General features: G+C 40.8%; 2 protein-coding genes across 8 annotated transcripts; both read left to right on the top strand.

Annotated features, from left to right (window-relative positions):
- The first annotated feature begins 1,957 nt into the window (after positions 1-1,957).
- Positions 1,958-8,186, top strand: klhl26 (kelch-like family member 26). 4 transcript variants are annotated; one of them, XM_036006855.1, is made up of 4 exons: positions 1,958-2,241; positions 4,472-4,654; positions 5,224-6,812; positions 6,862-8,186. In XM_036006855.1, the coding sequence occupies exons 1-3, from the start codon at positions 2,192-2,194 to the stop codon at positions 6,809-6,811; spliced, it is 1,821 nt and encodes a 606-aa protein (XP_035862748.1). In that variant the 5' UTR covers positions 1,958-2,191; the 3' UTR covers position 6,812; positions 6,862-8,186. The 4 variants fall into 4 exon arrangements, with proteins under 4 accessions (XP_035862748.1, XP_031163127.1, XP_031163126.1 ...); XM_031307267.2 differs by having other exon boundaries at positions 1,958-2,021; positions 5,224-8,186; XM_031307266.2 differs by having other exon boundaries at positions 5,224-8,186.
- Positions 8,187-9,553: 1,367 nt separating this feature from the next.
- On the top strand, positions 9,554-25,142 carry crtc1b (CREB regulated transcription coactivator 1b). 4 transcript variants are annotated; one of them, XM_031307048.2, is made up of 14 exons: positions 9,554-9,753; positions 11,604-11,720; positions 12,235-12,360; positions 14,136-14,197; positions 14,480-14,574; positions 15,083-15,168; positions 15,268-15,311; positions 18,167-18,390; positions 19,067-19,218; positions 20,285-20,521; positions 21,401-21,487; positions 23,713-23,799; positions 23,890-24,064; positions 24,460-24,573. In XM_031307048.2, exons 1-14 carry the CDS (start codon positions 9,628-9,630, stop codon positions 24,483-24,485), a joined length of 1,644 nt encoding a protein of 547 aa, XP_031162908.1. In that variant the 5' UTR covers positions 9,554-9,627; the 3' UTR covers positions 24,486-24,573. The 4 variants fall into 4 exon arrangements, with proteins under 4 accessions (XP_031162908.1, XP_031162906.1, XP_031162905.1 ...); XM_031307046.2 differs by having other exon boundaries at positions 9,557-9,753; positions 15,098-15,168; positions 24,501-25,142; XM_031307045.2 differs by having other exon boundaries at positions 9,557-9,753; positions 24,501-25,142.
- Positions 25,143-25,593: the final 451 nt, after the last annotated feature.

The raw sequence follows: 25,593 nt of genomic DNA, 5'->3' as shown, positions 1-25,593 counted from the left end.
CTGGCTCCATCACTAAATTTATGGCACCCTGTTTTCCTGCGCGATGTTGTGCAGAACCCCACAGGCTAAAACAATATTGCAGACTTTTTCTGCCATGTGTGGGTCCCCCCCGCTGATGCAAGACAGAGCCATCTGCCCTTAATCAATCCGATGGAGCGCTCCACCGTGGCCCGTGCGCATACGTGTGCACTCTTGTACCGGCGCAAAGAGGTCTTCTAAAAGAGCCAGATCTGCCATTGCTGATAAGTGATCAACTGATGACTTCTCCTTCTCCTGTTAAACTGATTATATGCTGCACCGTAAGTCCACACTGACTCGAAAACTTGCATACACGAGTTCAGACCAGACGTGAGATTTTATCGCAGCCTACGCTCACGTTCAAATTGATAAATGCCTTGCTTTGCGTAGGAATCGGCGTACGCCCGCACTACGCCTGTTTTAGGTTGTCCGCACGTTTCATAAATGAAGGCCACTGTATGATTGGTAGTTTCCCATCTTTCCATTCCAAATTTCGTGTAACTCTGTGAATGTGAATGTTTTTTATTCTTTTAACGAATCTGGATGTGAAACTTGTTCAACTATTAAAAACTATCCTTCCAGTTTGTGTTGTGGTCTTGGAGACGATCATTCTCCTGCAACTCCTCCTCGTCTTACATCCTCATTCTTCTCCCCATTTCCCATATATACAAAGTTACAGTTTCATACCAAATCACTTGCACTTTCATCTTCACCCTTTGGTACCTAGCTCCACCTCAAGCAGCTACAACAGCAAAATACTGTTTAGAAAGTTATGCAGCTCGCTAATAAATCTAGGAGTCTTTGTTAGTGAGTGAGGCCACCGGCTGTCTGAGTCAGATGTGGTAACCTGCATGCACAAAAGACGTCAAACACAAGTGCCTCCTTGACGACTACCTATGCCGCTTTGGCTGTGCCTCTGTGCAGCAGCTGGGGTGATAAAATCTAAATGGGAGTTGCTGATTGTATTTAGCCGCTATGGAGCTCCGCGACACCGGCTACCAGCAGCAGTTTAGCCACCAATAGGTGACTGCGAGCCAGCTACAGTCACAGCCAGATGACGGTCCTTTCAGGGGCCATGTAGTGGAGTTTAGCCAGAAAAAGTGACCCTCATGTGGCAATGACAGTTAAGTTTAGCCACCAAAACGACAAGTTAAGTTTGGGAAAAAGTTCCTTGGTTTGGATTAAGACATTCTCAAGGAACGAACGAGCGTTTCCTGAGTGAAAGTATTTTGTTATTGCCACGAAGTGAATGCCGCTCTCCGGCTTGAAAGCACTGTGTTTTATGTTGATACTAGGCATGGGCCAGTATGAGATTCTGACAGTATGATAACCTTCAGCAAAAATATCACGATTTCACGGTATTGCAAACACAGCTATAAATGTATTATTATAAATGTCTGGGTAAAAAAACTACTTTTTTTCCACTGAACACAATGTATTTTATTTTTAAACACTGTACACTGGCAGGCAGAGGGATTTCTAAACTGCACTTTCTGTCCTTGAAGACTCATTAAAAACAGCTATACCTTAGGAACGGTATGACGGTATGATATGAATTTTAGTGGTTTTGAAACCTTGACTTTTTCAAACCGCAGTATACCTTGAAACCGGTAACTGGCCCATGCCTTAATTTCCCTTCTGCTGCTATTTTGCTGCTACCAACCGGATGTTATAGCTCCCTCACACAAGGAGAACATGTGGGCGATATATTACAAGAAGTTAACGTTACATGCATTACTAGTATAATTGTTTTATTCCTTTCTTTGTAAACAATACCAAAGAATACCCAAGTATTTTACTATTGCTACTTTTACGTAAGTAAATAATCGGATTACCTCTTCCACCACTTGCGGACCTACTGGTGAACCTCTCCAGTCACTGGCCTACACCTATGATTTTATATATGTCAATGGCCTACACCTGTAGACCTGTAAGACATACCAGTGGCTCCTCCCAGTGGCCAGAAACTGTCAGTACAGGAAGGAGGTGCGGCAAACTATTGGGTAGGAGAGGTCATTACCGTGTTCACCACAGGGCCTGAGACAGAAAGCGGTTCTCCTTCCATGCCAGACAAACGCGTACTTTTCAAAACACCATGAACAGGCCAATCGTGCCGTTGACCTTCTGGTAAAATTACTGAAAATGCTCCATGCATGTTACACTGTGCTAGAAGATGGCGGAGTCGGATGGCGGGGATTTTGCTTCGAAAAATCCACAGAGCAGGTAAGTGAAGCGGAGTGAGGATGTGGTATGTCCACGGTGTTGGACTGGTCCCTCGGTGTTACCTTCAGCGAAGCCTCCACGGCTCCGGGACTGCAGCGCAGTTCGAGCCCCGCTGGATCGTCCCGCAGTCGCTGCTTGACTCCGGGAAACACCGAGGAGCTGTCCGGGCCTCCAGGCATCCACACTGCCTGCTCTTAATATCCATGCACAGCAGAGTTGAAATTAACTAATGGTGTAACAATTGTTCATTTAGAGCAGTAAACACACCTAACTCACTGCAGCAGGCTGTTAAAGTTAGGTGCAGACAACAATGTAACATTAACTGGAAACACTTTGCTAAACAAAGTTGCAAATTGTGAACAGAAATGGTAAAGTGAAAGTCTGTTTACTTGTTTTTTTAAATCACATTTTGAATGTCATCACATACAACACCTTGATTGATCAGTCCTGTCTAGAGACAGATCGATACTGATATCGATATTAGAGAGTTTAAAATGTAATTACAATATAGGCCTATCAGCCGATAGTTTAACATAAGTGCACAACATTTAGGATCACTTCGATGTAGGTGCTTTTCAACAGTAGACATGTCACAGTAGGAAAATCGCAGGTGTAAATAATCAAATTAATTAAATTATTATAAATAAATAATATAAATTAAATGAACACCTCCTCCTACTATGGCAAGTCAAAATGTCTGCTGTTAAAAAAGTGACTCCTGTGACCAAGATCTGTAATGAGCGGGTCACTTTACAGTTGAAAAATAAACTTGTATGGCTTTCTGATGGAAAAACTATTGTATTGGCATGAACATAAGATAAGATGAGAGCTGTTTTCTAAATGATTTTCTCGGGCAGTGAGAATTTTTTTTAGACTGCAGACAGCAAAACACATTACACCAGCCATCAGAAAACTTACAGGTTCTTCTTGCCTTCCTAAACCATTTTCATTTAAACAGACACATTATTAAAGGATATAAGAAACTCACTAGCTTAGCAACATTAAGGCTACAAACAGCCCAAAATGGAACCGTCCTTTAATGCAACAGCGTACAATCACTGCAAACATTTTTGACACTTATCGGATGACATATATGCAGATACCGATGTAGCTGTGATTAGCTGATATTGGTTGTTAAAATATAGTGTGGGTGTTATAATAAAGTATGGCGTAGATGGCCATAGTGACTTAATACACAGTAGGTCTGGAAAGTACAGAGAAGTTGAATAGAAAAATGATAAGTGTGTTGGATATTGTATTGTTTGATTCATGTACTCACATGCCTAAATGCTTCAGTGCTTTAATCCATTTTAATGTAATATTGTATGACCTAATTTCTGATATTATCCGGTATTAAATTGTGATCTGAATATAAAATTGTTGGACTCAAACTTGCATGTAGTGTAAAGATGCATTTTTGTCATCTGTAGTCTGTATTCTATGTGATTGGATGCCATTTTTGGGTCTCCTTTAACAAAGCAGGTTGGCAGAGGAAGTGCCAACAAAAACTAAAATAGCAGCTGTCACAGTACAAGTGTCTGATGTAATTTTTACTTGTGGAAATATTTCTACTTGAAGTGATGTCAGGAAGCTCAATACTCTCTCAGGTTAAGTTTCTTCCTTTAATCTTAAAGTCTGAAGTTTTTTAACTTTTAATGTTTTTTGACATTTCTGTCCCTGGTGATTTCACAATGCAATGTGGTTTTCTGCCACTAAATGTTGTTTCTGCACACTGAGATTTTGTTTATACGTACCTGTGGTAGTGATCATGCTTCTTACTGGCTGATTAATTTCTGTTTTCTATGTGTAGCAACAAATAGTTGAAGCAGAGGGATGACATTTCTATTGATAGCAATGTTGTTTCTCTCCTGTGTGCAGCACTCTCACTCTCACTAATGCAAAGACACTGTACACTAAAGATTGCATTTCCTCTTGGCCAACTGTGGCAGATTAGATTACATTTCCATCACAGTATTGCTGTGTGCATCAACGCCTTGAGTTAACACCAAACATTAGATATCTACATACAGATCACATTTATAATAATATTCTTAAGCTAAACATCCTGCTCGGCCAGAATATTACGGCTTTTAGCTGTAAACATTAGATTGAAGAATTGACACAGTCTCCAAGTTCAGTTAAGGATTTAAGCCCTGGAAAATATAAGTGAGTTTTATCATGTAGGATCCCTTGATTTACTGATTGTGACAAGGCCCTTTTTTCTTTCCAGTATGGCTAACAAGAATAGCACCCTGCGCTGTACATTCTCAGCCTCAAGCCACAGTACCACCCTCCTCCAGGGCTTGTCGGTCTTGCGTGCTCAGGGCCAGCTACTTGACGTTGTGCTGGCGATCAATGAGGAGCGCTTCCAGGTCCACAGAGCTGTGCTGGCCGCTTGTAGTGATTACTTCAGGTTAGTCTAAAATCACAAGACCTTTCGCCTCCATTTACATTTTAAATTGGAAGCACTTAGCCAATGCTCTTATCCATAGCAATTTACACCAAGTGCACTGTTAGAGTATGCTGCAGTTCACAGATCAACTGTATTATAAGCAATTCAGTTGGGGGAGGAAGGTGAAACTCATAGCAAAATGATGCACTCACTTGCGCTTGTTTTCTGTCATTTTGTCTTTAATCATAGCCATTATACTTCACTGATTTCCTACTTATTATAGAAGTTGTAGAAAGATGTATTCCAGATATTGAAAGCAAGGACATTTTAAAATGATAAATTATTAAACCTAAACTAGATAAATCTACAAATGGGTGACGTAATAATCTAGCCAAATATACTTTTCACTTTGTTTTGCACATTGTTTTCATTAGATGGTAGTTTTCAATTAATCTGCATACATATAATTGCTAATAATAATATAATTTGACTTAGTTATGTGAAGTCATACAAAACTAATGCCTTGCATTTAGAAGAGATGGAATTATAAAAAATATCATGTAGTTCACTGACCTGTTCTTGTGTTACAGAGCAATGTTTACTGGAGGCATGAGGGAGTCGAATCAAGATACCATTGAGCTGAAGGGTCTGTCCGCCCGTGGGCTGAAACATATTATTGACTTTGCCTACAGTGCAGAAGTCACTTTAGACCTGGACTGTATTCAGGATGTCCTTGGGGCAGCTGTGTTTCTCCAGATGGTCCCAGTCATGGAGCTGTGCGAGGAGTTCCTCAAGTCAGCGATGAGCGTGGAGACCTGCCTGCACATCGGCCAGATGGCCACTACCTTCAGCCTGTCTTCCCTCAAAGAGTCGGTGGATGCCTTCACCTTCCGCCACTTCCTCCAAATTGCAGAGGAGGAGGACTTTCTGCACATTCCCATGGAGCGCCTCATCTTCTTCCTGCAGAGCAACAAACTGAAGAACTGTAGCGAGATCGACCTCTTCCATGCTGCCATCAGGTGGCTCCAGTATGACGAGTCTCGCCGGGCTCAAGCCAGCAGTGTCCTCTGCCATGTGCGCTTCCCCCTCATGCGTTCCTCTGAGCTGGTGGACAGTGTTCAGACGGTGGACATCATGGTGGAGGATGTGCTGTGCCGCCAGTATCTCCTCGAGGCCTTCAATTACCAGATTCTTCCCTTCCGACAACATGAGATGCAGTCTTCACGGACACTCGTACGTTCGGACGTCCTGTCAGTCATCACCTTTGGCGGGACACCCTACACTGACAACGACCGCACAGTGAGCACCAAGGTGTACCATCTCCCTGACATCACTTCCCGCCAGTTCAAAGAGCTGACAGAGATGGAGATGGGGTGCAGCCATGCTTGCGTTGCCGTACTTGATAACTTTGTGTACATCGTTGGTGGACAGCACTTACAGTACCGCAGCGGTGAGGGGGCGGTAGACAGCTGCTTTCGCTACGACCCACATCTGAGCCAGTGGCTGCGCATCCAACCTTTGCAGGAGGCTCGTATCCAGTTTCAGCTCAACGTGGTGAATGGACAGCTGTATGCCACCGGAGGGCGCAATCGATCTGGCAGTCTGTCATCTGTAGAGTGTTACTGCCCAAAGAAGAACGAGTGGACTAATGTGGAACCATTAAAACGCAGGATTTGGGGACATGCAGGGACTCCCTGTGGAGAAAAGCTGTACATCTCAGGGGGTTATGGCGTCTCGTTGGACGACAAGAAAACTCTTCACTGCTACGACCCAGCATCAGACCAGTGGGACTTCAGAGCTCCCATGAATGAACCCAGAGTGTTGCATGCCATGATCAGCACCAAGGATCGGGTTTATGCTCTGGGCGGTCGCATGGATCATGTGGACCGTTGTTTTGATGTGCTTGCGGTCGAGTACTACATTCCAGAGAACGACCAGTGGACCACCGTCAGTCCCATGAGAGCAGGGCAGTCTGAGGCGGGCTGCTGTTTACTGGACAGCAAGATCTACATCGTCGGCGGCTACAACTGGCACCTAAACAATGTCACAAGCATCGTGCAGGTGTACAACACAGAGACAGAAGAGTGGGAGAGGGATTTGCACTTCCCAGAATCCTTTGCTGGCATCGCTTGCACACCGATTATTATTGCACAAAACACCACAACGCGAACCATCTGACCTTTGACTGTGAAGATTTATTCCATGTGCTCTTTCTGCCGACCATTGAGGTGTGTGTGTGTGTGTGTGTGTGTGTGTGTGTGTGTGTGTGTGTGTGTGTGTGTGTGTGTGTGTGTGTGTGTGTGTGTGTGTGTGTGTGTGTGTGTGTGTGTGTTGAGGGAATGGCCTACACCTAAGCAGCATTACTCAGATTTGTGTATTATTTTATATCCTTGCATCCTTATATCCTGTTTTGGCCAATATGTGTTTAACCCACAGATTGAATTTTATGATTAATTGATTGGTAATATTATCTCCAAATGAACTGTAAAGATATAGTTCTCTTCCAGAATAGCATTACCTTAATGTATAATAATCAATAATATAAAATAATCATAATTCAGTCTGTAAAAGTGTTATAGTTTGATCAATGAAGGGCTGAAGTTACTGACAGCACAAATTGTCTCATGTTTGAATGAAAGTTAAATTTGGTTTGCAAAGGTATTAACAGACTTAACTTTTTATTATGTTAGACATTATGATTGTACAGTTGTAAAAGCTTTATTTGTGTGCTTCTGTTTGTGTTCTTTTGTATTTGTTTATTATTCAAACAACCAAGATAACTCAAAATCTCACTGTTGTATGTCTCCTCAAATGCACTAATCAACAAACCACAATGCACAGTAATGATTGCAGAAATGAGCATGAGTAGTGTGGAATCACATATTTCATGTGGGTGTTATTGTTTTTTTATTGCTACTACCCTGACACACTATTGTTCTCTCAGTCAACATAACAAACCAGTATGGACCTTCTAAGGCAGCTACATAATCTTTCATGTGTCAGTTGTAATGTCAGTAAATGTGTGCTGCTCTTTATGTGCTATATCTTGTGTACTACACATGCTTTGTCCTTTGACTAACACAATAAGGGGGTCACAGGTGATATTTAATAAATGCAGATGTAATATGTAAACTATTCTCAAAAGATCAAATATCCCCAGAAAAACTACTTAAATGATCCATTTGCCACGTTTGATACGGCTCATGTTTTTATTTTGACTGCATTGCTGCACTTTTCAAAGCAGTATTTATCTAATTCTGCTGCTGAAGTTATCGATGTACTTAATATGTGCATAAGGAAGAAGCAAGCTTAGAGTTCTTGCTTTTCCTTTTTCAATGTGATCATCTACATGATGGTGAGGAGTGTCCATTGCAAAACATGTTTCTCCTGTTGCCTTAGCATGTGTATATGTCTTCTGTTACCTGTACCAGTAAAAGCACATGATATTGTTGAAGTGCAATACAAGGAATCTCCTCTTGTCAAAGGGGAATGTAGACATTTGTGAAGCTTTATGTGCATCATTTTATTAAAGGTGTATCATGTTTTAAAAATACCCTTCAGGTGCTTTTTCTGTTCTTATTTTGATATGATGGTGAACTGAAGCATAATACCTTTTGATTATGAAAGTTTGAACTGTTGTATCCAGACTCCAACAGACACGCAAAGGAAACTTACTGTGCAGTTTCACTCAATTTCTTTAGGTCTATAGAATGCCTGAAAGTAGCAAAAAAAATACCTGCTACAATTCTCAGAAGCCAAGTTAACATCTTAAAATGTCTTGTTTTGTTTGACCAACAGCCCAAAAACAAAAGATATTTAATTTACAGAGATATAAAACCAAGAAAAGCATTAAACCCAAAGCATACATCTAACACTAGATTATTCAAACCTTTGTGTCATTTTTGTTCTGCTTCTCAGTCAAAAGGCAACATTTGGACGGGAACATTTGGACATATGATGTAGTTTGGGCCATGTTCTGAGGAAATCTGGCTTTCAGTTAACTTCTCAATTCAGACAAACAGCATTCATGTTATACCTATGTTAACTGTTGGAAGTCTCAGTTATTATCCACACCTTTCCTATTTGTTTAGGTAGGTGTGGCTATATATAACCAACACCAAAACATGTTCAAGGATTTTATATGTCATCTTTTTACAACAAAACATCTGCTATATTGATATGGATGTTAGGATTTGGATGTAGGCAATTCTTTATTAGATTGTGACAGTAAGAGTAAGGAAACGAGGGGAGAAAGAGAGAGCAGACATGCAACAAACACCCCTCGGTCGTCCCTCAGTCAAGATGATGCTCAAACTACTGAGCATCATAGACAATACCTCTCTAACCCTATTCATGCCTCCCTGGATGAATACAGGAGCGCCTTCAGCAACAGACTAACACCACTAAATTGCACCACTGAACGCGACCGAAGAATCCTTCTCCCAGTGCCCATTAGTCTGTACAACTCCTTGCTCTCCCTGCTGGACACTGACAAGGATTATTATCAAATTACCACAAATTTAATCCAGTTTCTTCTCCTACTTCTCCTTTAGTGATCACTAAAGGAGCTTGTAGCTTTTTTTTCTTGTAGCTTGTAACATTTGAAACATAGCAACACAAATACACCTTTGTTGTGTTTAAACATTGCTTGTAATTTCATTCAATTTGCATTACTCAATGCATCCTATGTTGCACATTAGTACTTTCATATTTATTTGTTATGCATACTTTTTAAATTGCTATATGCACAATGTATAAAGTATATACTTACACATGTACAGTATGTGTCATTGTTTATATACAGTATATTGGGCACAACATTATCTTGTCTTAAACTCACCCTGCCTCAAAGCCGTGGTTACTGTCAACAGCTGATGCAAAATGCAAAGAACATCAACACACCACTGTCGTGCCGCTGGCCGTACGTGATGACGAGACCAAAAGGCCCTAGCGTGGTGTGTAACGTAACATTCCATTGAGAAGAAGAGGGAAAGATGGCGTCCTCTAACAATCCCCGCAAATTTAGCGAGAAAATCGCTTTGCATAATCAGAAACAGGCGGAGGAAACTGCTGCGTTTGAAGAAGTGATGAAAGACCTAAACATCACCAGAGCTGCGCGGGTAAGAGCTGCACACCCCGGCTGTTTACGTTTTGTTGCATCGCTGTTTGGCAGCTGTCGACCGCTGCGGAGATAAATCTAGACGTTGGGATGCTAAGTAGCTAAAGTTAATATTAACGTCCTCAGCTGCATCGGTTCAACACCATCAAATGATGTGTACACGTTTGCCTGTATACATCCTGCCAGCGTTATTCAGATATAACAAGCTACTCGTGTTCAGCGTTAACTATCTTAGCTAGCATGCTGGAGCTGGGAATAACGTTAATGTGCACCTGTGCTGGTTTGACCAGTCACTGCTGTCATTTCGTTAGCATTCTGCCATGTAAATAACTAACAACATATTCGGAAAGTCAGCTGCTAGAAACTAAATTGGAGCAATACCTCTGAGAGGGCTTAAGTTAGTGTTTGCTAGCCAATCAGATGTTAACCTGCCTTCCCAGCTGTGTTTTTTCTCCCTGTTAACCATTCACTCAAGATTAACGTTTAACGTTACCCGTTAGATTAACGTCAGATCTGTACCATATTATCTTGCTCATTTATTTATTGTACAATGAGCAAATATCAGACTTGTGGAAAATAACTACAGCTTTAAACAACCCACATGCATCTGTTTCACTGGCTTCATCTCTACAATTTAATGTAGTTATTGATTGTATGTTCACCTTAAGTCAACTTTGGCAACTTTCTCCCATCAACAGAAAATGCTGCCTTAACCACTATGGTTGTACTTGCAACTAATGCTTTGATACATTAATATAAAAAAGAATGGCTTTTGATAATTAATCATTTAAGTCATGTATTATGTAATAATGCCAAATGTTTTGGTTCCTCCTGCTTCTCAAATGTGAGGATTTGCTGCTAAAAATTATTATTTTTGTGATTGTTGGTTGGACAAAACAAGCTATTTTAAGACCTCACTGTGGGACATTTTATGGATTATGGAAAAGAGAATTCCAGATGAAAATGATATAATCACAGCCTTATTTCACTTGTTTCAGAAAATAGTGGAAAATGTCATATACAATAAACATACTGTTGAAGTACAGTACATGAGATATACGTTTACAGAGATAACTTTAAAATCACATGAAACAGAGCAAACATTTTAGAAGCTGGAACAACTAAATGTTTGGATTTTTTTTTTTACTTAAAACTGAAAGGATTGATTAATTATCAAAAGTGTTACCAATTTATGTTCTGGTGATCTACTAAACTGAAAAATGAATCACCAAATTGTTTAGATCTATTAACCACAGAACAAGAAATGACTTGTTTCCAGGAAATGTTTCGGCTAATTGTTGGCCCGATTGCTGGAAAATGATGCACTTACCACACGATACATTAGTGTAAACCAGAGTTGTACTGTCATTTACTGCAGGGAAAAAAAACTAAATTAACTAGTCAGTTCTGTGGTCTCTGCCAGATTTCTTTGTGTTGCCATCCATCAAACCATTGCATTTGTTCAGCTCATTATCAACTTCATTATTGTGGAAGATGACTTCCATCACTGTTTTTGTAATACCATACATGACTTTTGTGACTGGTTTTGTGTTAAGACACGTGGCTAATGTCATCACTGGGTGTGTTAACATGGAAAGACTGTAATTACACCAGCTGTCAGTCAGGTGTCCTTCACATCAGCTGATGTGATTTTCCGATGTTGTCCGCCTCTTGATTGTTCATGAAACAGCCAATCTGCCCGTCTCATCTTGTTTCGTCTGTCAATGAATGGACTCACTCATCTTTCATCACCACTCTGGACTGGCAGGCATCATTCATTTTTAGCATTACTTTATTTGTGAATCCGATCAGTCATTCACTCATGCTTTCATGCAATTTTACTTTGCACAGTTGCAGTTACAGAAGACCCAGTATTTGCAACTAGGGCAGAATCGTGGACAGTACTATGGAGGCTCACTGCCCAATGTCAATCAGATTGGAAATGGCAACATTGACCTGCCTTTTCAGGTGAGCCCTTAGCCTTTCTCGGCTGGTAAATCAATGGTTTGTTCTCGATTGCTGTAACTTTCTTAGCTGTTGGCGATAATATTGAACATTCAAAGGTTGCAGTTATCTGTAGTATTCGTGAAAGATTGGCTCAAAACAGAGAAGTCTGCAGGCTTAGCTTAGTGTAGGATTGCAGTAAAGTGTTCAGAAATGAGCTGCTGGTTAGAGATGCATAGTCCGACCAGGTTTTATCACGGTTCAGGAGCGAGAGGAAGCCAGAAGTGAGTAATACAAGGTATACCAGTTCTACCCTGCAGTGTAATTTGGTTCCTAAATTTTAAAGTATATCATTGCTTGTCATGGCTTTCCATCTTTAAATACATTTGCCAACTCAAGCATCAGTATGGGGGGCCCATGGCTTGACTCATTTTTAAAATGAACACATTTGCACCATTAATCCTAAAACATTATACTAAGACGTAGTTTTGTGGTAAGCTGTTTTGCTGGCCTCATTCACCTGATGTGTTCACCCTAGAACTCGGTACTGGATACCAGCCGGACAACTAGGCACCACGGGTTGGTGGAGCGTGTTTACCGTGACCGGAACCGCATCACATCACCTCACCGCCGGCCGCTGTCAGTCGACAAACATGGACGCCAGATATCCTTTTTTTTTTTTTGTGGAAACGTGACGTTGAGGATGTTTTGACTGCGTTACTTTGAGGCTTCAGAGTGTGCTTGAACTGTGCACCTTCAGTCTGTTGTTGTAATTAAGTTAGCATGTTTAGGGACATAACATTTTGAGTAGGTTTGAACAGTGTCAACACAGTTTCATATGATTTAATACTTCTTCTCTAGCGTTATAATTTACTTGGAACTCCAAATGCAATACATATGCAAATACAATGTTATATATATTAGGGCTGTGAATGTATTGTGATTTCTTTTTTTATGACAATTTTTAAAATGAGTTCTTTTCTAGGATCAATATTTTTATTTATTTAATTGTTTTACCAATGGTTAACATAAATATTTCCTGTTTATACAGTACCGCCGACAGCAACTACATCATATCAGTTTCCAGCAAAACAGGCCGAAAGCAGAAAATGCAAAAAAATACATGTTACGTACTTCTTTACAAATGAAATAAATGTCAGACTGACTGACTGACATGTGATGTGCACTCTTTTTAGAAAACAATTCGTTTTTTTTTAGAAATGTCTCATGATATATTGTCTCTGGAAGTGTATTCAACTTTTAGTTTTTGTTAAAGATGAAAAGAAAATCGCAATACTCAATACTATCGAATCGCAATACTTCTGGAATCGCAATAAATGAAAATCACAATACAAAACGAATTGGTACGCATGTATCGTGAAAGAATCAAATTGGGACAAAGCATATCATCCCAACCCTAATATACATGTTATTTTTGTAGTTGGAATGACAAACTTGAACTTGAATTCTTAACTGGGGATCTAAATTATATGGGAGGCTCCTCCAGCTCTGGCTGTTCATTTACGTTAGCCATGCAATGATATACAGGCAGGGCTAACATGACGACCATGCTTTACAGTCAATAACAATCTTCCAAAACTTTCCAGGAGAAATGCACTTTTACCTGTCAAAACATCTGTAATTAAAGTCTGTATGTGTAACATGTATAACAAAAACCACCACATGTGGTGATAGAGAGATTATCAGCCATAGCTCTGCATTGTTCAACAGATTTTGAACAAAGGGTGAAGCAAATTGTTTCACTACATGTAGCCTGATATTGAATCATACAATGAATTGCTACACTCCTGTTGACAATATTATTCTTAGAAACGTATTATACCCCGTTTACATGGTTATTTTGAAAAACGGAAACATTTCCCTTCATTTGTGCCCTTCGTTTACACGCAAACGGAGAATTCGCCTCTGAAAACGATTCTTTCTAAAAACTCCGGCCAGAGTGGAGATTTTGGAAAACTTCGTTTGCATGTAAACTGAGACAAACGGAGGTTTAGGCACTCGAGGAAGAGAAGAGAGAGGAAATGATTTGTTGCAGTTGTTGCTATTTTCGGGATTCTGATTGGCTAACGTGGGCTTGAGCTTCTCGTTACACTGCCACCTACAGGTTTGGCATGCTCTTGACGGCATATATACACGGGTAAGTGTAAGCGCACACTTTTCTGAAAACTGACAGCTGTGCACGATGTTATTTTTGAAAACGGAGAGGCTGAAATGTCCGTTTATGAAAATAGCCAGCCACGTGTAAATGTAGCATTAGATGACAAGACACTGAGGCCTTTTGGCAAGTAATCGGATCCCAATAACACTTGTGTGTGGTCATTTATTATGCATTAGGTCGAATCAGCGGACAGACATGAAAGTATGGATTAGCTGAGATGCATTTTTAATCTCTACTTTATTTGCCTTAACTAAATTCACATTGACAGCTGTCCTTACAGCTCAGTTTACCTCTCCCCACCGCCAGACACTAGCTGGAGAAGGTAAGTCACCTCCCCTTGTCCATTTGCTAAAGTGATAACTGGGACACACAACCGGATAGAGCTCAATTACAAAAATGTAATTACATGACTGTGCATTCATGCTGGTACAAAGATACACAAAGAAGGCCACATATTTAGCTGTATGATGTCAAATAACAGTCTGTATAGAATGTGTAACAGAATGTGGTTCTTTATGAATGTGATGCTGTAGAATTGGCTCTCTGCCAGTATTCAGGATTTGGCTGTGATTTTGCAGACATCTCCTCTTTCTAACACATACAGGACAAATTCGGACTCTGCCTTACACCAGAGCACCATGAATCCGAAGCCCCAGGAGGTGTTTGCAGGGGGATCACAGGAGTTGCAGCCTAAACGAGGTAATGGAAGATCCAGTTACAAAGACACAAAGCCGCTTTTATTTATTAATGTGCAATATACTGATGCAGGCGGCAAACCCTAAATGACATCAAAGCGTTGATGTCACAAAGAAGTAGATCTAGATTCTTAATGAAATAATTATGGAGTAAATGGATACTGATCTCAGGCGAAGAACTGCTTCAGCATACTGCTACAGTACTCTGTAGAGAAGTAACATCTTTGAATGGAGCTGGCCCAGGATGGTCTAGAGAGGACGATCAATAATTCACTGATTATCCATGGATTATGTCTTTTTTTATGTGCGAGGCTCTCATATAATGAAGCCAAGATTGGCTGGCATCCACTTAGTCTGTCTGGTGGTCACCTTGCTATTTTTAGACACAGGAATCTAGTGCACAGCACTATATCCTGCTTGACTGGCTGGGATATTGATGACTCATTTCTTGCACTGATTGTTATGCATTTTGTCATAGCAAAGCAACTGTGTCTTGCTGTTTCACTAATTAGTACTGCTGCTAACAGTGCCTGGGACGGAGAATTCAGAGTCAAATGCAGACAAGGATGCGCAGGAACAGTTATGGGATGGCGAGAAGGTACTGACCAGAAAAGGGAACGGCTAACAAGATGTGCACTTTTTATGATACTTGTGAACCACGTCAGACTTACAGCTCGATATTATGTTTTCTACCCAGGATGATTCATCAAAGCCCAACACGTGTGATGTCCCGGGAATCAAGTGAGTATTATTCTTTACAGTGAAACACCACTGGGGCATAGCAGACTGTCAGTCACACAGCCATAAATGAGTCATACTGTAAGTGCACTGATACAAGACAGCTGGTCTAGGTAGACCGCAAACATGCTGGAAAAGCACTTTAACACGTTGCCTCTAGTGCTATAGGAAATAATCATTATGGTGGTAATGCCACAATTAATGTAATTATGTATTTTTAAGTCTAATTTTTATTCTATTGGTATTTTATTTCTTTTTTTACTTGCTAATTTTACTGTTTGGGTCTTTTAACAATTTTATCATGTGAAAGGTGCTATATCAAATACACATTATTATTATTATTATTAGTAGTAGTAGTAGTAGTAGTATTAATAATAATAATAATAATAATAATAATAATGATGATGATGATGATGATGATGATGATGATGATAATTGATAAACATTCAAGTGCAACGTAAGAAAGCTTTTTTGCACATCTCTTTTGTCGGGCAGGTGCGTAGGATATGATCAAAAGTAGCAGATCAAAAGCTTAGAGAAGAGTCCCGCACACTGACCATTAAGCAAGCAATAATTTATTTAGAAAAATACAACGTTTCGGTCTCAGACCTTCATCAGGTAAATTCACACATTCACCTCAACCATAGCCTTAAATAGTTTGGTTGACTAACCAGGACCAATCAGGTCCGGCTCCTGAATGACATCATTCATTCACAAAGTGGCACTCCCATCACGGACCGTGAACAGGAAAAGGCAGACAAAATGCCACTCAGTACATTTAAAAACAATGGATAATCAGACCAATTTTGTTATAGGCTCATGATCAATGCATTGTCATTAGCCCAATATTTTTCTACTCTTAATCAGAGAGGACACAGTCCATTCAAAAGTGGATCATTACATTGGTTAAATTACATTATAACAGTCCATATGCACCTGTACAACGAACAGTTCCTGAGGATAAACTAATAAAGAAAAAAGGAAAAAACATCAAATTAGCATAACATGATATTGAGATTAAATTCATCATTAAGGCCTTTTGGCGATAGGGTCTGCAAAGTAAGTATCCAATATGCCTCGCGTCTTTTTAGTAGCAAGTCATGGTTGCCCCCTCTTTTTGGAAGACTGACTCGTTCAATGCCACAAAAGCGCAATGATGAGATGTCATGCTTATGATCATTAGTGATCAAGTGTACCGCGACCGGGTAATCCCGGTCGTTTCTGCAAATAGAGCTCTTATGTTCGCTAATGCGTTGTTTTAACTGCCTTATGGTCTTACCTACATACACCAGACCACATGGACATGTTAAAACGTACACTACATGAGTGGAGGTACAAGTGATGACACTCTTAAATGGAAAAATCTTGTTATTGTGGGGATGGCGGAAGTTGTGTCTTATAGGTGTTGTTGCACTGTGCACATCCTCCACAGCGGTAGTTGCCAGTAGGTAATGGGCTTAATAATCTTTGCGAAGCTCTCCTTGGCTTATATCTCGCAAAGTCAGCGTGAACTAGAACAATGGTTCCCAAACTGGGGTCCGGGCACCCCTTAGGGGGGCGGCAAAGATCACAGGGGGGGCGCATTATCTGGTTTGAGGTTGAGGTAAAAAAAAAATGTGCACATGTTAAACAAATTAGGATAATACACTAGAATATATAATTAATACAAAAGTCTGTATAAAAACTATATATTTTTGTTCTCGCTTAAAATTGTAGGCAGGCTGCTTAGTAGGCCAAACCTCTAGGACCTCTTAACCTCTGGCTCTTGCTGTCATCAGGTCAGCTGCTAGCTGCTATCATCCTCGTTTTTCCTGCCGCCACGGCATCACTATTTTATGAATGAAACATGGCGGAGAAACGTAAAAGTGCTGATAACTCCTCTATATCAAAAAAGAAAGTAAGGCTCTATCTCGAGAGAAACCTCAACTTCGGTTTCAGGGGGGGCTCAACTTTTCTTAGACATGAGTAGGTGGGGGCGCCAAGGAAAAAAGGTTGGGAACCACTGAACTAGAAGATCTCTGAGATTCTCCCCCCACAATAACAAGATTTTTCCAATTTAAGAGTGTCATCACTTGTGCCTCCACTCATGTAGTGTACGTTTTAACGTGTCCATGTGGTCTGGTGTATGTAGGTAAGACCATAAGGCAGTTAAAACAACGCATTAGCGAACATAAGAGCTCTATTTGCAGAAACGACCGGGATTACCCGGTCGCGGTACACTTTAATGATCATAAGCATGACATCTCATCATTGCGCTTTTGTGGCATTGAACGAGTCAGTCTTCCAAAAAGAGGGGGCAGCCATGACTTGCTACTAAAAAGACGCGAGGCATATTGGATACTTACTTTGCAGACCCTATCGCCAAAAGGCCTTAATGATGAATTTAATCTCAATATCATGTTATGCTAATTTGATGTTTTTCCTTGTTTGTTGTTTTTTCCTTTTTTCCTTATTAGTCTATCCTCAGGAACTGTTCGTTGTACAGGTGCATATGGACTGTTATAATGTAATTTAACCAATGTAATGATCCACTTTTGAATGGACTGTGTCCTCTCTGATTAAGAGTAGAAAAATATTGGGCTAATGACAATGCATTGATCATGAGCCTATAACAAAATGGGTCTGATTATCCATTGTTTTTAAATGTACTTAGTGGCATTTTTTCTGCCTTTTCCTGTTCACGGTCCGTGATGGGAGTGCCACTTTGTGAATGAATGACGTCATTCAAGAGCATTAACATCCAAGTAAAAATCCAAAGGGTGCTGATCCGGGTAAGACCGTTATTCAGGCATAGTAGTCAGAAGTATAGTGACATGGGAGTAGCTTTTCTACCGTCTGACAGAACTTGTGTCTTTTAGTATATTCCCATCACCAGACCAGGAGTTGAACCCGTCCGTGCTCCCAGCTGCACACAACACCGGTGGTTCGCTGCCTGACCTTACCAACATCCAGTTCCCTCCTCCACTGTCCACCCCGCTGGACCCCGAGGACACCGTGGCCTTCCCCTCCCTCAGCTCATCCAACAGCACGGGCAGCCTGACCACCAACCTCACCCACCTGGGCATCAGTGCTGCCAGCCATGGTAATAATACTGGACTACTCAAACAGTAAAACTTTCTACACCTAAATGTACATCAGGTGAGGACGTTGTTGACTTTAAACGTCAACAGAAAACTCTTGTGTAGTGTCGGCTTAACTTGATCAATAGAATACATGTTCCTGGGCTGGAGGTGACATTGATCGATAAAGGTTTGTGTCCTCTTCGAACAGCATCAATTAGTCACTGAATACTTGATGTGGAAAAACCCTAACTACCATCACCATCACAAGAGTTGTGAAACGTGTGGAGATTGATGTCTTAGTCAAATGAATGTGATTTTACATGTATTTTGTTGCATCCCACACATACAGTGCAGGCGTCAAAATATACTTTTCAACTGCACACTTAATTGTGAATTTGTTTTAATTAAGTTCAGTTAGTTGATGGAAAAATAATTTCCATTCATCTAATTTTTGTTTATAAAAATTGGATGAATTGGCCATAATATAGCAGCTCCTAGCTCAACATCTTTGTTGACACGGCGGAAAATCTTTAACTGTGTTTTTGCATTTTGTGTGGATTTGTTCAAAATTACAATTAATTAATATTTAGCTTTGTTGAAGTTCTTTGCCAGTCTTCTTTTTGCTGCTGATTTTGTTTTTACTTTACAGCACATATGTATATCATGTGTACTCTGTTTTTGTTTTTTCCTCGCCAGGGATCCCCACCTCCTCTCAACCCACCATGACTGTGACGGCACAGCGCCGGCAACCACCCGTGGTGCCGCTCAGTCTCACCTCTGACCTCCATCTCCAACAGTCCCCACAGCAGCTTTCCCCCACCCTCTCCTCACCCATTAACATCTCGCAGGTAAGGCTCTGCTCGGCTAACTTAGTTGTTGTGTTGTGCAATTTTTTTGTTTGGCTGTTATCCCCATACAGCTGGCTAAAGAGAGTAGTCAACAAATGCCTATTTGTACACAAGTATGTCTCCACACTATTAGCTATGGTGCATAAAATGTGCTTTGGGTGGTGTTTTTTATAATAGTGGAACAGTCAAACGACATGCTCAAGCAACCTGTCACTTGGAGGAAGAAGAGCTGAAATTACATTCAAATAATCTTCCAGTAAATTCAACATATCACTTTTTATTAGGGCTGCACGATATGAGGAAAATATCTAATTGTGATTATTTTGACTGATATTGCGTTTGCGATATGTTTCACGATATTGGAGGGAATTAGGGCTGGGCGATGTGGAGAAAATCAAATGTCAGGATATTTTTGACCAATTACCTCGATATCGACACCGCAACGATATTGTAGTGTTGACTATTGGTGCTTTCACACAATATTTACACAATGAGATTTTTGATAAATAATCATCAGTAATGTGGATATAATGACTAAGTGGGTAAAGGCAAATGATAGAACAGTTACAACAGTCTGGTAAGTTCAGACAATGACAGAACTTTACTGTAATGCAGCCTTTAAAACCAGCAAAAGACAACACTTATGCCATATTACGATATCCAAAATCTAAGACAATATCTAGTCTCATATCACGATATCTCGATATTACGATATATATAATATCGATATATTGCCCAGCTCTAGAGGGAATGATCATTTTTGTATCGTTCTCATTTTCATTGAAAAATATTAAAATTAAAGAGATTCAAATGATTACAGTGTGAGGATCTGTACCAAACAAAGATTATTTCTTTAGTCTGTAGGATAGGATTTGTAGGCCGGGATGTCTCTGCAGCATCACAATACTTAATTCAGAATAGTTTAAACCATATTTTGGCTTTAACAAATATTGCGCCCCCCTGCGATTTGGATATTGCACTAGTCCATATTGTGATTTCGATAAAATTGTGATTAATTGCGCAGCCCTACTTTTTATGGGACGACTCCATGTGGGTCTTTCCTCAGGTCGTGCCAACAGAGTCGATGACCCTGGAGCAGCAGCTCTCTCAGTTCCCGCTGTTCAACCAGCTGACTGCTCAGGCCCAGGCTCAGCTGCTCAGTGAGCTCCAGAAGCAGCAGCAGATCCTGCCGCAGGGCATCCAGCTCATCACCTTGCCAACTCTGGCCTCCCCTGGTACCACTGCAAGCAGCCCCTCCCCAGACAGTCAGAGCCAGACCACCGCCAGCATCAGTATCGGCTCGGTAAGAAACCAGAAAATGGAAGCGGAGAAATCTATTAATTTTATGAAATGACTGGAACCATTTTGCTTATTCCTAAGCTTCTATTCATTTTGCCTCCCTGTTGTTCCGAAAGTTCTTCAGCTACACAGAACATATCCAAGTAAATATCTTCACATCCTTTTTATGATACTGGGCTTTGACACTGATTTGTCATTTTGTAGAATTACTCACCTTGTTAGGAGAAACAGTATGTCTTTACTCTTGACTACCAGATAATTATTACTTTTTACTTCAGTTACCTTCAAAGCAGAGCTTTTTATTACTTGTGGTATGTTCACGTTATGGAAGATTCCTGCAAATCCTTTAAAGGCATACTATATAACTTTCCCTCTTCGGTCCCCCTACAGGTTGTCTCATTGGAACTACAGCCGCGCGAGCTGTAGTTCCAATGAGACAACCTGTAGGGGGACCGAAGCGGGAAAAGTTACACAGTATGCCTTTTAAAGCGGACTAATTCTACTCACTATTTAGCATTTGCTATTGTTTTGTCAGCTTATGTGTGGGTTAATTTCCAGATGTAGTTGGTTGAATGTGTGTGTACTGAAGAATGACATTGGCTGATATAAGCTTATAAGATACAGAATTAAATCACTTTAACTTTACCATTTAATTAGAGTAAGACCAGCAAATGTTACTATTCCACAATCACATTTTCCAGAAGTAAATACAAAACAGCATTGTTCCACAATTCATCTGGTGGTGATTAGTCAAATTTCCCACCTATACACACTAAACGTAATGAGCAGATCTGAGGCTGATGCCCTCTCACATCCCGTCCTTTTAGATTTGTGTGTGACAGCCATGAAGCTTAGTGCTAGCTAACCCTCTTCCCTCCAACAGTACCGCAATCAGACTGGCTCACCAGCCACTCAGTCTCCAACCTCCCCAGGCTCCAATCAAGGCTTCTCCCCCGGCGGCTCGCCTCAAGTAAGGGCCTACCCACCGAGCTAGCTGCTGTTTTGGGAAGAGCTTTGCGCCTGGGGGAAAGCTAATTGTAGATGAGTTTAGGCTGCTTTTCATCCTCTGTATCAGCAGTTAACCACTCATGGTGTCAACCGCTGCATAACTCATTTCTTCATCACCACTGTCACTGTTCACTGTGTGCATGACAACATGGCGACAGTTTGTTGATGGAGGCCCTGACCGTTTTTTACACTTAAAATGTTAATCTTTCAGCGAGCAAAATTCAAGTCTTTTTAGTATGCACCACATAAGACTGAAATACTTTCCTCATGGATGAGCTGCAACACATTCACACATAAAGGCTCCTGCCCATAAACTGCAACATTGTTACTGTGAGACTTCATTACCATCATTCAGACTTAATGATGACATTAGCAGTTTGTATTTTGTGAGTCAAAAGCTCCTGAGCTGCTAGTTGAAGCACAGAGTTAAACTCGGTTTACATCTGCTATACACATACACACAAACCAAACACAACGCTCTCTCCGTTGGGGGAAAGTCATCAGAGCTTTATCCTGACTCAAACATTTGGCAGAAAGGCAAAGACAGCTTGCATGTGTTTTAATAATACACTTTATGTGTTAAGTGTTTTTCAAGGTGCAAGGCCACATCGAGGAAAGCAATTACTTTGTCAAAATCTGAAAAAAACGAAGAAGTTATCAATGGCAACGTTGAAACTAAATATATTTAAAATGATTAAATATATTTAAACAGATCATTTAGTTAAAGGTGCCCTGTGGAGTTTTCTTGTAAACATTACATTCAATGTTACTCAAAAGACATTGTGTATTTTCTTGCGGTCTAACGTGTTGAATTAATTTCCCCAGATTTTGTTGGTATTTTAAATCCAGCATTGTTTTTCTCCATGTTTCAGAGCTAGCAGTCTTCTTCTTCACTGTCTTTTGTTGGTGCCTTGCTGCGTATCTTGGCTTATTACCGCCACTTGCACATCAGTGGAATAGTGTGAAGCCATTGGCAGGAATGTGCATCGCGTCAGGTGTGCGTCCTCTCACACAAGCTAAACAAAACGGGAACCCAATTCATAGAAAACGGCTCTATAGCTCTACTAGAGGTCAAAACTTCCACAGGGATCCTTATAAAGTGAGAACCAGCTAACTCAAGTATAAAAGGTAAAGCAAAAAAGGTAGAAAGTTTATTTTGAAAGGTACAGGTAGAGTATAAACCCTTCTAAATTCTTGGCTTCTGTGCACTGATTAAGTCACCTCTGGTTCATCAGTGACTAAAAGGCTGATGTTACAAATTGTTAGACTGGGACTCCACCACTTAAAAAAAATGAATAAATAAAAGGCCTATCACACAGTGTTGGTGCTTTGTTCATTGCAAGACTATTTTCAAGGTAAATTCCAGTATTCGTCAACCTGCGCAGGGTTCTCATACTTTTTGTCAGTTGTGACGAGCTGGAAAGTGACATTTTACTCCACCCTGTTGTTGAAAATTAGGAAACGCTGACTCAGTTTCGAGCTCCTACGACTTTCCAAAAAAAACGTCATAAGAGAAATCATCTCAAACACTTTGTGAGAAGAGTGGATCCAATACAGTAGGTGGTTGGGTCAGCCTGCAAGTTCCTGTGCTTACTGTGGATACGCTACGAAGTTACGCAGTTCAGTATCACAGTTGCTCAAAAACGTGCTTGAAATGATTTCTGTTGAAATGTTGCTGTTTGGAAAGCTGTTGAAGTTGTTCCTACATTTGTCAACTCGCCACAGCAGATGACAGAAATATCAGAATAACAGTCAGGTGGACAAAACCAGAATTTCCCTTTTTAGTTTGTGTCCTAGTGAACAGGGCTGTCGCGGTGTCCTCTACAGGGACGGGAAAAACAGCCACATGTTCATTTCATGTCTTAGTATTTTTGGATTTTGTTTTTGTCATTTTAGAATTATTAGGTGTTACAGAGCATTACTTTTTCATTTTTTTCTAGTGTTTCACCAGCCTCCTCTTTTTGTCTCTGAACCGCGACAGCCCTGATCATGACAGCCATTTGCTTTGGTCGCTGCTCAGTCTGACAGTTGTGTGTTTTGCTTGTGTTTTCTGTTATTCCATCGCTGAAATGTCTGCTCGTGGGCCCGCATAACTTGCCTTCTGGCTAATTCTGCTTTTGTGTTTTAATTGTAGCTGCTTTCTTGACATTTGTTCTGAATTTTTGTGGCTTACTTCTCTTCCTCCAGCACATTCCCTTGGTGGGCAGTATATTTGGCGACTCCTTCTATGATCAGCAGTTGGCTTTAAGGCAGACCAATGCCCTTTCTCACCAGGTGAAGCAGAGCACACAAACAGAAAGAAGCCATGACACCGATGTTTTCCTGAGATAGTCCCTGACTTTTACAATTCTGTACTTCGTTTAGCTGGAGCAGTTCAATATGATCGAGAACCCCATCAGCTCCACCAGCCTTTTCAACCAGTGCTCCACCCTTAACTACACACAGGCAGCCATGATGGGCCTCACCGGGAGCAGCCTACAGGACTCGCAGCAACTCGGCTACAGTAGCCACGGCAACATCCCCAACATCATCCTAACAGGTAGCGACACCACAAGTCCATCAGGTTCACTTTTACCTTTATTATATTTGTGTTTGACATTTTTAAAGTTATGAAATACCCGGACAATGAAGTATTATTTGGGCTCGACTTCACCACAGACTGTATGGGTTGTTGCTGCTAAGCCAATCACACGTTGCATTAAATCGAAGAACACTTGTGGTGATTGGCTGCGAGCAATTCATCAGTCTTCATCAGGCACAAATTTAAATAAGTGTAAAATAACAGCTTGATTTAAAAAAAATGAAAATATTTGTTACGTAACTAGTACACCGTGCTAGTTACTGTTTAAAATGCAAAATACCTCCTTAACTTTAGTTTAAAACTGTGGAAGTATGCTCACATGCTTTTTGCCAAACGTGCATTTTGTTTCCCAGATGTCAGTAGCCACTTCTTTCTCTGATGTCACGTATCTCAGTCACAGGGGAGTCTCCGCCGAGCCTCTCCAAAGAGCTGACCAACTCTCTGGCGGGGGTTGGTGATGTCAGCTTTGACGCAGACTCTCAGTTCCCTCTGGACGAGCTGAAGATCGACCCGCTCACCCTGGACGGACTGCACATGCTCAATGACCCCGACATGGTGCTTGCCGACTCCGCCACCGAGGACACGTTCAGGATGGACAGGCTGTAACATGAGAGGCTGACTGTGGACGAGAACAAGAAGAAAAAAAACCCACACTAACTTGTGAATGGAGAGAAGCAAAGGGCCTGATGAACCCTCTCCCTCGTTGCATGGCCGTCCAGCTGTCCGACCTCGCCCTCGACTCCGTGAAGCCCTTTGAAACGATGCGCCACCAAAAGACAACAGGGAAAAAGACATCCAGTGGCTTGCCCAGGGGAATGGCCTCGCTGTCATTTTGAATGAGCTCGGCGCTTTCGCTAGCCTGCTGTGTTTACGGTGTACCATTACATGCCACATATATTCCAAAAACGCACATTTGACAATTTTTTTCTTTATTTTCATATCCACTTTAATATTTGTTTTGTTATTTGCTTGTAGCAGGAAGCTGCTAGGACATTGGGCTAAACCGTACCCGTTTTATATTGGCTGTGTTAAAAAACAAACAAAAAGAAAAACATAGCACAGCCCTGCAATCAAATGAATCGGTTTTCCCATCATGCCGTAACGGCTTTCTATTTCACACTCAAAGCTTTATTTTTGACAACCAAATGTTATTTTCATCATGTACTGTATGTTTTGATGCTTTATGTATTTACATGTTTTATTTATTTAGTTACAGATTTTATATTCCATTTCATAATTTAAATTTGATGCCAAAATGCTCTCTGTAGGCATAGTGTAAAATTGCACTGATGTAATTTGTGTCTATTTATTAATTACTAACATATTTATGTGTTTGTTAAGCTACTTGGTTAATGAAGGAGTGCAAAACCTCCCCATAGTTGCCCTTAGGTGTTGGATGTGCCATTCTCTGATGAAGGGCGTGGTAGATGTTGCCATGCTGCAGCCCAACGCTCAAATCTAAATATCATAGTTTTTAGCACAGCTCC

Source organism: Sander lucioperca, chromosome 11 (assembly GCF_008315115.2).
Source record: "Sander lucioperca isolate FBNREF2018 chromosome 11, SLUC_FBN_1.2, whole genome shotgun sequence".
Classification (NCBI taxonomy): Eukaryota; Metazoa; Chordata; class Actinopteri; order Perciformes; family Percidae; genus Sander; species Sander lucioperca.
This window is presented reverse-complemented; position numbering and strand designations above follow the sequence as displayed.